Consider the following 12,936-nt stretch of genomic DNA (forward strand, 5'->3'; position numbering starts at 1 on the left):
TTAGCAATCCCGTGCTGTCAAAAGCTTGTATAGTCGGGGCTTTGAATTTCAATGGATAGGGAGCTATGTCACATTCCGCAGGATAAGGCCACACCACTCTATTATCTTGGAGCTCGCTCCTATTGGCAATTGCATTGAGACGAGCTTCCAATTCTTCCATCTTGGTCGACTGAGGATTGTGCTCGTTCTCGCCATCTTTCTCTCCTTCAAAGGTAGACTTTATGTTGTGAGCTTCATGGTCCGAATTCTCATTTACCTTATCTTTCCCTTTTGATGACTTTGTCTTTCGGGAAGATTCAGCTTTTTGGACCTTTTCTGTGACAAGCTGAATTATCAGATCTCGCAGTTGATTGAGAGTCTCCTGCTAAGCCTGGAGCATGGAGTGATGTTCATCAACCCTCCTCGCTAGGTCTTCTGAGCTCCCTATCATGTAAACAAAATTCCCATGCACTACGAAAGAACTTGAGGACTGAGACTCCTCGATGGTCGAGTGTTCATCATCAGAAGTTGTTCCTCTAGCTAATCGTTTATAATTAATAGGAGGAATGTCTCCCGTCCGAGTCCGGGTGTATCGGTATACCCCTTCGAACTCTTCACAGATTTCTCTGAAGGTCGACGAACGACTTGAGTCATCAGAGCTAGAAGCTGAGGCTTTCCCTCTGCCGATCACATTGATAGTAACCACATGATATTCGGTCTCTGAAGTCTTCTTCTTGTAGTGTCATCGTCGCTTGGCAGGTCGGGTGACGTTTGTTAATTGGTCAAACACTGACCGTCTTGGTTCGGAAGTGTAGCATGAGCATTCTGAGAAGACTGCAGAGATAAGTCGCTCACAATGACATGAATGAACGGCTCGTTGTACTGGTCTTTCTCTTGAAAGCAACTCCCTTAAATCAGATACCTAGGGAGATTTTCTCACAGAACATGAGGTTGGAGATGGAACCCCCTGCCCATCAGTGGACGGGACTAGTTCTTGTTGAATATGAATCTTGAATCCACGTTGATCTCTTTGGACATAGGGGATCACATCGCGTTCGGAAGAAGGAACACGAGGGTCGTGTTCTGTTTGACTAACGCTAGACCGAAGTTCGCGTTTTGTTGGTGAAACACACCCTTGCAGGTTACGTTTTTGTTGGTTAACATAGTCCTGAGGTCTGCATTTTGGATCTTGAATGCACTCCTGAGATCTGCATTTTGATGTGAAAACGCATCCTTGAGGACTACGTTTAGTTGTTGAAACGCATCCCTGAAGGCTGCGTTTTGATTTTGGAACATGCCCCTGATGGCTACATTTTGGATTGATCATACGAGGCTCGTACTTGGGCTCATCAATGCATCACCCAAGTTGAGGCTCACAAACACGGAGTTCATGTTGATTGAGAGATCGGCTCTCTCGGAGATGGGCTCGTCGCAAGGATATTATCCTCCGTCGAGCGGCATTCTTCTTAGCCTGTCTTAAGGCCTTTGTAGCAAGGTCATCTGCATCGACAGAGCTTGTCGTGGCAACAGGCTTCTTCTGACCCGATATACATCAATTTGACGCGGCCATGGGACCTTCGACTCATTTGACGAGTCAAACAGAGGCTGAGTACACTCCTTCAGAGGAGGGGCTGTCTGAGCCATGCAATACAAAGGGGAGGGTCTCCTTTGATGATTTAGCAATAATTTCGGTCTTTTTGGAGACCACACGGACCTTGCGCATAGCCTTGGGGCTAAGAGATCCAGAGAAAAATACCTCTTCGTACTTGGCTTGGTCGAATTCCACGACGAGAGTCTTGGCCGTTGTTCCAATGAGGTTAATGTCAGATTGCGCCACCACTTTTTCGTCTATGAAGCTAGTCCCTAGCGGAGTCGCCATCTTTTATTTGGTGGAAAAATTTGAAGAAGACAATTGAGAATTAAATTTGTATTATTCTCTCTGACAGACTCAAAAAGAATTAATTACAATTCTTTCGATACAACTTCTTTCTAACAGACTTAGAAAAGAAATTATAAATCTTCTCGGTCGGTTTTTTGATTTACAAAAGAGAGAAGAGTCGACAGAGATCTTTCCCTTTGTTTAACCTGGGTTCTTCTTGGTGTTGATGAGATGCCTCCCTCGAAACTCGTGTAGAGTTTGCTTCTCGTTAACGATCTGACGTTTCACCTCGTTGGAACAAAGTCTATTCCTCTTTGATTTGATGTTGAGGAGAACTAGCGTGACAAGTTGAATAGAAGATGAGTTTAGGAACTCAGAAAAAGTTTAAAACTCTGTGAAAGAGTTGATTTGAACCAAAAATCGATTAATAAGCCAAGGATAACAATTCCAAGATTTCTGTTACTGAATAATGCTTCAAGATCTCCAAGTGCTGATCTTCAAAATCTTAATTCCTAAAAAGATCGATCTCCAAAGATTGATCTCCTCTGCAAAAATGTCGATCCCTCTTTTTTCTGTTTAAAAATAAATCATTAACTCTGTTAAGTTTTCTGCTATTTATAGGGGGATAAGAGGTTACAAATTACCCCTTAAACTGCTCCTAAATGGGCGAGAATCCCTCAAAACGTAGGGAAAACGGTTTTGGAACCGTTCTGCTCGTGTTTGAACGAGTCAAATGCTAAAATTGGTGTTCTGGGCCCGAACTCTGCGTCTTAGACCTGAGACGCAGAGTTGGGCATATGCCTAAGGCTGAAACGCAGTGGTCGTGCTGCGTTTGGAATCTAAAACGTAAAGGTGAGCTCTGTGTTTTTGGATTAGAGAGATTATGAACTTGTAATCCCTTACATCAGAGCGTTGCAAAGATCATTGTTCTATAATCTTCACCTTAGCTCTTTGAAATGTGAGAGTCGTCAGATTGTAACTCTCACTGTTGATTGTGAAGACTGTTGAATCAGAGCTTTCATCGATTGTCACGAAGGTCGTCGAATCGTAACCTTTCTCGATCTACGTGAAAATCTTCCAATTGTAGCCTTCATTTGCCGCCGTGAAAGTCATCTATTTGTAACTTTCGTTGTTGAGTTGTTGATGTGGAAGTCGTCAGGTTGTAACTTCCATTGTCAGTGTTTGATAGGGATCAATTATCTATTGTGAGTTTTTAGACAGCCTACAAGTATCTAATAGTAGTCGCTTATAGACTTCCTCGCTCTATCATACATCATCTTTTTTCACTAATTTTTTTTCAACCCCTATTTTCCCCTTATCCTCGTCACCAGATCATCTCGTGCTCCTCTCAGATCATCTCATACTCCTATCCTATCCTTGTCACTAGATCATTTCGTACCCTTCTCCTATCCTTGTCACCATTGTATGCTGCTCTCTGTTAGAATCAATATAAAATCATAATCGTTGACTCTCACTATAGCTTCACTATAGCTTCGGAGTTTTAGTGTAATGGTTGGAGAGATTTAACTTAAGATAGTATTAGAGCAACCTGAGTTCGAATGTTGCTGTCTTGTGCTCCAGCCTTAGTAGCCGGAGTTGCGTGTTCTTACTCGCCTTCAATAATTGTAGGCAACAATAATGGTAAGTCGAGAGAAATTTTAAAAATTTTAAAAAATTTATTTTAATCTTCATCACAAACATTTTCTATAACGTGCTAGAAGATTATAGATCACAAAATAGACAACCAAAGGTCACCAAAAAGCTAAAAAAGAAAAAAAGCAAATACTAATCTTTCATTCATTTAACTGAAAAAAGAGTCTCAAATTTTTAGAAATAACTCTCATTTTCTTCTTTATAAGTTTTAATTTTTGGAATTGTGACAAAATTGAAAGCTGGCATATTCATCTCTGTGTAGCATGTATTGAAAATTAAAAATAAAAAAATCCAATCATGTGAATTGCTTCTATTATGTCGGATCTTTATAATCCAATGTTGTCATCTTGATGGTGATGACATTACTAAAGACGATGTTAATTATGACCAACTCATTATAATTGATGTCAGATAAGCACGCCACATCACCTTTCCACTATATTCTATCCCATTTCTGGATCTTTGTAGAAATGCTTAAAATTTACTGGTAGAATTTCAAATATTTTATACATTCTCTATAAATTTGCAGCAATCTCCTCAGTGGCAATGCCAAGATTTTCTTTCTAGGGGCGCCAAAGCACAATAATGATACCATATTACTAAAAAAGCAATAAAATGACAGTACATAATAAATTATCATACATATGTAAGTAGGTGAAAAAACAATCTAGGGTAGTAGTTTAAAAAAAATCATGAATACTCGAATCATTTCAACATATTTAGCCATCATGAATCAACATGCTCCCATTTTCTGAAAGTCTTTTTTCTCAATGTACTAATTGTAGTTGATTCTTCTTAATCATAAACTTCAAGTTTTAATGCTTTCAAACACCTAATGGATTGTTAATATTTTGTAAATTATACAAGTTCATAAATTATTTATTCATTTAAAACTTAATGAAATTGGAAGAACCGTACTCACAATGCCAACATAAGATGTAGAAACCACATGAAAATATAACCTTATCTCATAGTACTACTATTAAACAATTTACATGAAAAATTAAATAGAAACTCATTGCAGATTGCAACAACTTCGGATAAAAAGAAGCATGGAATAAAAATACCATTCAAATGCTAATCATGAGAAATTGAGAATTTCAGCTCTCTTGACCAAAATACAAACTCACAACACCCAAGAAATGAGTTCAGTGGAGATTAATTTGAATAATTTTTTTTTCAATATTATCCCATTAAATCTTTCATATTTTGAAGAAATCCCTCAAATATTTAAAATTTATACTAAGCTATTTTGGAATTAGCCCCTCCAATTAAGAATAATTGTAGCTATTAAGGGAATTAAATTAGAAACTACCTAAGAGTTGAAATATCAAACAACTAATTTGGAGAGTAGGTGTGCTAATCTGAATATGTGAAAGATATAAGGACTAACATGCATATTAGTAGCCAAAATCCACGGGGGCCATGGCCACCCTCTGCCCCCAGGCTCCGCCCCTGTATCTCCTCAATCTATATAAGTGCATTCATTATATTACCTCATGCAGGGCAATGTTCACGGAAAATGATAATTGTACTACAATTTATATACTACCTTTCTACTCGTATCAACAATTGCGTAGGTTCCTTTCTTGAAAATTGCCAAGAAAACTATATAGCGCACTCTTTTGTTTTTGTTTGTATACAAATAATACAAATTGTTGTGTACAGTTATCACTACTTAATGTTGTTTTTTAAAGTGTCTTGTCCTGACAATATGTTCAAATATTTTTTAAACATAAAGATTGGGTACGGAGACGTACGATTCAACATTCAAGTCCATGATGTGACTTTTTTAAATAGAACTAATATAATGATTTTTTTAGTTAAAATTTCCTCATCTATATGATATTCCCCTTAATTACTTTTTAACAATATTTTTCAGCAAAACAATTTTTACATCCATATAATTCATTGAGGAATATATTGAGCTAATAGGCTCTTCTATACTATCTATACTATTATATAAAAAAGTCTTTGAAAGAAATCACACATTTATACCAGTCACGTCTATACTATCATATAAGGAAGTGCTGGGAGTAATGAAAATTTTGGACATATCTTTTATTCCAATTACATATAGATACTTTTCCGTTTTATTTTCTTTCCCCCTTTGTCTTCACTTTTTCCAGGACATGATTATGTAATTAAAGTCTACTACTTGAATATCTATCACATTGCATGCTATTACACTGGATAAATCTAAGGACTAGGGGAGAAAAAAAATGCTACAATTGTTCATGAAATTCTCCACCTTTCGCACGTGCATACGCACGTGCGACAAATGCTAGCTCGTCGTGAACGAACAAAAGGATCACAAGACCTGGAGTACATGTGCTCGTGCACGCTGAGCAACCTCTTCAATGCGATCAGCCTCCCCCTCTTCCATCAGAGAATCGCTGCGCGCTTGAGAAAGCACATTACGCAAAGACTCACCCGCTGATTCGATGGCCTCTGATCTGCTCTCTTCAGTGCTCATCACCCTCCTCGCTTTTCGCTTCTTCGCGTTCTGCCTCCAGCCTACAATGCTTGCTTTCACATGTTCCTCAAATATGACTTCCTTGAATGAGCTCCCCATCTTACTCGAAGAGGAAGAAGAAGATATCAGTTTTATATCCACTTGTTTCTTCAAGGAAAACTGAAGGGTAAATTTCTCATAACCCCTTCAAATTTTAACTCTACCAAGAATTAGGAGGGTCAAGTGACATTTATAAAACGCAGGGCGATAATCTAAAAAATGCGACAAACTTTACAGGGGTTGAATGAAATTTACCCACACATAAAAGGAAGAGGAAATATGTCCAAATTACCTGTGCTACGACAGCATAGAGAGGGAGGGTGCTATAGCTGCAGAGGAACTGTGTAATAACACTAAAATAGACATAAGAAAATTTGATTAATGTGAAGAATTTTTTTGGATATAGAATGAAAAATGTCAGTTTTTTTTCTTAAATAAGTCGAATATAATGAAGGAAGAACCTTCTCCTTACCTCATTACAAGTCTGGGGATGACATAGCCAACTTGCCCCATTATACAGGAATCGAAGGTGAATGTCGTCTGTGATACAAAAGGACTATGATTATATCAGAACTTTCAAGAGATTTTGAAGAAACTGTTCCTTGGATATGCAGGAGGGACCGAGTCTCGAAGTTATTAAATTTGATCCAACTATTTCTTCGAAAATAATAATATCTTTGAACACAATATTAAATTTATGAAAGGTCCCTAAAGAAGAAAGAAAGACGCTGAAGGCAGAATCCAAATTTGAACTTGCTGAACACCCGTTTGAAATTTCGTACGTCAAACATTATCAAAGTAACACAGAATTTCAAGTCAATTTAGGAATTCAGTCTGGTCCTGAAGTAAAAAATGTCTAGTAATGAAGGATTTACATTTTTTATTTAATTTATCTTTCACTTAACATAATGTTTTTGAAATAGAAAATTGATACCATGAGTATTAGCCTTCACAAGTAAAACTTTGACCTGATTTATCTTGTCCTCAAGAAAAAAGTGCAAGATAATGAGATGGTTAATCATCACAACAAAATAAATATGGAATATCAAGAAAGTGGTTTGCTAAAAGAATTAAGCTCTCGCGGGTTTAGCAGACAAGCTAAGTGTTTGAAGATAATTACCAATATCCAGAAGAAAAATGCAATCTCAAAGGCATTTTGGAAAAGTATGAAGTGAATCAAGAAGAGCACGATTCTTGGACGATGAAACCAAAAATGATCGTCTGAAGGTTTAACTGCCACATCTCCTTCAATGGCAGAGTGCTTCTCAGCAATCTCATGAGCCAATTGACTGATGATATGCTCCAACTTTGCGCCAACAACAAGTAGAATCTGCACATTAGCATCATATAATTATTCAACTCTCAAATTTGTGAAATGATGTTTAAATCCTGTGTCATAATGGAAAATGATTTTGCCATGCTATTTTAGATAGTGTTATGAGTAATTTATGCATCCAAATAATAAGTATGTAGCTCAGCAGTTAAACTATAAGTTATTCTAGTGTTAACTGAAGACTGAAGTTACGCATACTTACAACTAAAGGAACAAATGATATCCAAAAATATGCATGCCACCCTACAGAAAGAAATACAAACCATGAGAAGTACAATACAACTGATCAAATTTAATGTCCAAATTATGAGAAAGTAGTAACTAGAAAACAAAAAAGTACATTGAATGAATAAACTTTATATTGTCAATTGAAAACCACAAAAGTCATTTATTAATCAAGAGGAAGTAAGTAGCTAGGCTTGTCGGTCGGATTTCTTGTTCTGTAACTAATGTCGTGTGTTATAAGAAAGTGGTGTACATATGTAAAAGGAAGTAATATTAGGAAGCATCATATGGAAATTTACGCTTATTGTTTCTAAAAAGAGTTATATAAATCTCTCAAGAATAGGTTTTCTAATCTTTATAATTGCGCATGATTCATATTCTAGCACACTGAATATTCTAATTAAGGAACCCAATTGTTGTTGGCAAAGAAAACATACTTTGTTAATCTAGTAAATTAGGTTAACTACTGTTAAAAGGGCATAATAAGCAAAATCGACACTGACAATGCATCACATTAAGCACAATGCAGACTGCAGACAATCATTAATCTAAGTCTTCCAAGTACATGAACAAACTAGTTTACGAAACTTAATAGAATGAACCCCTCGCTATTTGAGTATGGTCCATTCTAATTACTAATTAATTGACAGCATATACAGTTCACAGTTCATTGAAAATCTATGAATCGACAGTTTTTCGTGTAGCAGGTGGTATAACCTGAGGATCGTGGATTATTAAAAAAAACTTTAGACATGACACAGTTTAAGCTTGAGGAAAAGACTCTCTGTTCTTTTCTTCTATATTTTATTTTCTCTTCAATGACTTTCAAAATTTCAACAAATTGTGACATGAGAAATTCTGCGTTGTTGCATGCGGTCAGATATTTTTCATGCAGTATAACTCTTCAAGTGAGACATGATTTTCTTTACTCTCCACTCACATTAGTAGACGTTTATTATGTATCTAAAACTCCCAATACGAACAAACTTCTTTTTCTTTGAAATAACAATGGAAGCACTTGGTCATATATTTTTGAACAATTTTAAGAGAGAACTGATATTCAAATTTACTGATTAAACAAGCAAAAACAGGACAATAGATCACTGCGGTTATTTTTGCACAATCAATGGATTTATATCTTACTTACCATTAACATTCAGCAGCAAGAAAATGACCACAAATATCCATAGATACCAACTGCAATTCAAGCAAATTAAACTTCAATAATGATGACTGTGAAGATGACGATATTAAAAGAAAATATTCAATCTTTTCTAAAGATCATAAGTTTAGGTAGACTAAAAGTTTTCTTGCAATTTAGCGCTTTAATACAAGCAAGTATTCCTGTTTTGATAATGATACCTTATACCAACGACTTTCTTAAAGTCGGCTTCAAGAGCTCGTAACATGTACCTGTGAAAATCAAATTTTGGGTTCCCTTTGCAATGTGTCTGCAAAAGAGATCTTTAAATTATAGAGGAATAAAAATTATACTTTAGTATTAAAACACATGCAAAAGCTGAAGTAACCTAAATGAGTTGATCAATCTAGCGATTAACCTCTCATTTACCTGGATAAAACCCAGTCTCATTGCAGAGTAGTCTGACTTAGAAACAGATCCATAGAACTGCTTAAAAAAAGAATGCTGCAATATGCAAAACAAGTTACTCAATTAAAATTATTTGTGATCATTTCCAGGAAGTTAAGATGTGTTTTACAGATTTTCTTGTTTTATTTGGATGATATTTCTTTTCCCTCATTTCTTGTCTCCTCCTTGTATGGCTTACTAAATGCTTACATAAGATCGAAAACACTATCCTTCTTTTGTTTATAATTTTGAGAGAAATTAGTTTTAATTTAATTGTCTGAAATACAGGTCAATACAATATGATAGATCTTTCTGTGCTTAGATTACAGAACTGAGTTAATTATCTATAATTTTCTTTTCCATTTATAATATTTTCTATATCAAGTTTTAATGTACTTTCTTAATAAAGATCCAGCACAGAACATATTTTTTATGTTCATAGCTTCTGTACGCATATTGCATATGGCTAGTTAGAAGTTCCAGTTAAATTGCAGTAATATTCAACTTGGTCAAGGTGTTTCAACCTGAGTCTTATACAAAAATGCCGGCACTCACCAGCCAACCCATAATCATGGATACATCTTCAACACCATGGAAGCGATCCCTGATGAATTCAGATTGATGCAGATGGGTGATTTTATTTGGATCTGCATGTCACAGTAAGTTGATTTAGAGAACTATAGATAAATAACAAATTAACTTAAAAATATTGCGACGCTGAAAATGAAATTAGTCATACCACTTTCCTTTACATCTTTCTGAATCGCATCTTCCCACGGCTTCCACTGCCGTACCTAATGCAGATAAAATTTTACAGTTAGATATTGTTGTTGAGGCAATCAAACTTTGACCATTCATAGCATAAATGGATACAAAAATGATTAAAAACATAAGAGTCGCCAATTTACCTTTGCCACTCCAAAAAGCATAGTAAGAACACTGAGAACCACATGAGTTACCGCCAGAGCGAAGATAAAGATGTGCAGGCTATGGATGGCTTCAAGGGATAACAATGGAACTTTTCCCTGGAAATGAGAAATGAACTAATAACTTTGAATGCTGGAATGTTTCTGACACAAGATGATGTTTCATCAATATTTATACAAGAATACTTAGCAGATAGTCAATACGAATAGAACGCCACTTGTTACTTTGAATAGTTGTACCTCAGAGAAGACTGCAACTGTCTTTATCGGTTATCGGTTAACATATCTACTAGAGCTTGCAGAGTTTCTCTGTGATTGAATGAGCTTCATGTTAAATATGTTAGACCTATTCATTTGCCACCGATAAATAGCAAGTCGAGATGATTCGAGGATCTGCTCCATTCTTTTAAGGAGATGATCTAGAAAGTTGATAATTATACTGATTTCGATCATGTCCTAGCAATGAATAACTACGTACATCATTCTAGGTTGAACTTTTAAGAATTTGATTTCTCTCTTAGCGGACCAACTACTCTATGATGTTATCCAAACTACTTTTCAAATATACCTTCATTGATTACTATGAACTAAGATGTGTTCTTCAAAGAAATAAAGTTTTTAGGATGTAGTTGGAATTTCAATATTTTGGGGTTGGGTCGTGAAAATATATTTTGGCTATCTGAAATTCTTATACATAAAGCTCCTGCCTGGAGCACCCCCACCCCCCGGAGCAAATAAAATAAAATAAATAAATAAATAAATAAATAAAAACGAACCCGTAATAATAATAGTAATAATAATAAAGGGAATCATAGATATGCAATAGGATTAGGAGGCCATAAAGTATTAGATATTACCAATACACACAAAAGGGATTCAGTACATAGTAAAGGATAGCATTTAGGACAAAACACGTTGTAAGTATCCCCTTAGATTACAACACATTGTAAACATCCCCTCGTAGACATTGAACTTAAAATTTTTACTGGTCTTTGAAAAAATATCACACAGATATATCAAATTCTGCAAAATGCAATACGTAGTATAGGATAACATTCAAGACAAAACACATTATATACATCCCCCTTATTGCAGCGGGGGGCTGAAGATGTCTAAACAAGAGTGGAGAATAACAAGACTTAATAAACACAGTGAAGACAAAGAGAACAGCACATAAGGATCTAACGTGGTTCGGTCAGTATGATCTACGTCCACGGACGAGAACATCAGAGAACTTCACTAATTACAAAAGAGAAGATTACAAAGGGAGATCACTCTAATGTCTCATCAAACTCACACAAAGAAGAGAACACTAAAATAAAATTCTCTTTTTCTTTCCTCTTCAAATCTCTCTTTCTTCTCTCTATTCTGAATTTCTGTTCGATGCTCTAACCCTTCACCACTCTCCTCTATTTATAGCTTTCAAAAGAGTTGGTGGAACAGTGTTTTGGGATGGTGGAACAGTGTTTTGGTTGGTGAGTTGAATTCAAACTCAAATAACACTCCTAAACATTGAGGTCAAAATTTCCAGCAGCCACAGAAAAAAAAGGGAAAGTTTCAGAAAAAACCTCCTGAACTTTGCCTTGCTATGCATAAAAACCCCCTAAACTTTGTAACTTAGAGAAAACCCTTGAACACGAAAAATTACACAAAAGCACCGTGAAGATATTGAAAATTGTCATTCATAGTATTAATTTGAAGGGTCAAAGGCATAAACTCCTAATGAAAATTAGGAAAGGGGAAGGAGGTGAATACTGCAGTTAGTAACTGTACATGGGCAAAATTATCCAGAGCATGCATGTTACAAATTAAACGAACAGCCGTCAGGTAATTTAGTGATATAAGCCCGGGGGTCCTAAGTTATAAGTTTTGGGGGCTTTGTGCAAAACCCCCCAAATTTCCCAAAAAAAAAAATTCATAAAAAGATACGGTATCCACAAACACAAAGGTTGAAGTGCAACAAGAACAGCTAACCTTTCTCTTACAATGATCCGACCCCTCTTCACTGCCGCCGGAAAGCAATCTCCTGCCACCGCCACCGACACCGGAGAAGAAAGCCGCGGCATAACGCTTGGTCACAGAAGGAGAAGACTCATCCCCTCTCTTGCAAGGGGTCATGTGCCTCTGCCAGCTCTCGGGAACGCATATCTCTTGAATAACCCCTTGAAACACCACCAGCAGAAGAGAGATGAACCCCAACAGCATCAACTCTGTCGTTACGACAACAATTCATCACAATCCAGACTTAAAAAAACAGGGGAATAAACCGACGAATGGAACAGAAACCAGACCCTCTTTCACTTTCGAAAGAGCTTCGAACAGGGCTTTCTGGTCTTTCCTCTTCAGAAGCTACACACAAGAAAAAAAGTACCCAATCGAACTGTCAATTTAAAGAGAGAATAATGGCGTAAACAAGAGCGATACTGAGATGTTAACTACAACAAGGCACGTTGAGTGAAAATGATGGTGATATGGAAAGCGCTCGATTAAAATAGTGGTGACACCTTAAATACTAGAGATGTTTTCTATTTTTTACAGGTGTCTGTAGTTCTTGCAGGCTTCGTAGTTCATGAAGAAAAAAGAACAATTAATACTAAGAGTTCGAGAATTCTGACCTTTCCGAGATAATGGAGCAACCGTTCAGCGAGGAGAGAGATTAGGATGATGATGGAACAAACAACGGCGACGATCCACGTCGCTGTGTACTCGAGATTCACCCCTTCTCCTCCTCCTCCTCCTCCTGCGCATCTCTGTGTATAGTCTAGAAGAACAGAGAGATGTCATTATATATACATGGACCTTCAGTTATTGTCAGACCCAAGTGGGAAAACAGAAATT

At 36.5% G+C, this 12,936-nt stretch overlaps 1 protein-coding gene across 1 annotated transcript; it reads right to left on the reverse strand.

The window, feature by feature from the left end:
• Positions 1-5,598: 5,598 nt before the first annotated feature.
• Positions 5,599-12,831, reverse strand: LOC109827267 (MLO-like protein 1). Its single transcript, XM_020394252.1, has 14 exons — positions 12,714-12,831; positions 12,390-12,447; positions 12,073-12,308; positions 10,081-10,197; positions 9,912-9,966; positions 9,728-9,819; positions 9,155-9,229; positions 8,947-9,035; positions 8,732-8,781; positions 7,562-7,602; positions 7,147-7,356; positions 6,499-6,566; positions 6,319-6,379; positions 5,599-6,086 (listed from the first exon to the last, which is right to left on the reverse strand). The coding sequence occupies exons 3-14, from the start codon at positions 12,301-12,303 to the stop codon at positions 5,823-5,825; spliced, it is 1,353 nt and encodes a 450-aa protein (XP_020249841.1). The 5' UTR covers positions 12,304-12,308; positions 12,390-12,447; positions 12,714-12,831; the 3' UTR covers positions 5,599-5,822.
• Between the last annotated feature and the right edge of the window lie 105 nt (positions 12,832-12,936).

This window comes from Asparagus officinalis, unplaced genomic scaffold, assembly GCF_001876935.1.
Source record: "Asparagus officinalis unplaced genomic scaffold, Aspof.V1 AsparagusV1_Un106, whole genome shotgun sequence".
Classification (NCBI taxonomy): Eukaryota; Viridiplantae; Streptophyta; class Magnoliopsida; order Asparagales; family Asparagaceae; genus Asparagus; species Asparagus officinalis.

Coding starts and splice junctions, on each gene's coding strand:
- LOC109827267 (XM_020394252.1), bottom strand. CDS start 12,303: ATGCTGTTGGGGTTCATCTCTCTTCTGCTGGTGGTGTTTCAAGGGGTT. Junction 9,967..10,080: donor TGCTTTTTGGAGTGGCAAAG/GTAAATTGGCGA, acceptor TATCTGCATTAG/GTACGGCAGTGGAAGCCGTG. Junction 9,230..9,727: donor CCATGATTATGGGTTGGCTG/GTGAGTGCCGGC, acceptor TGCATATTGCAG/CATTCTTTTTTTAAGCAGTT.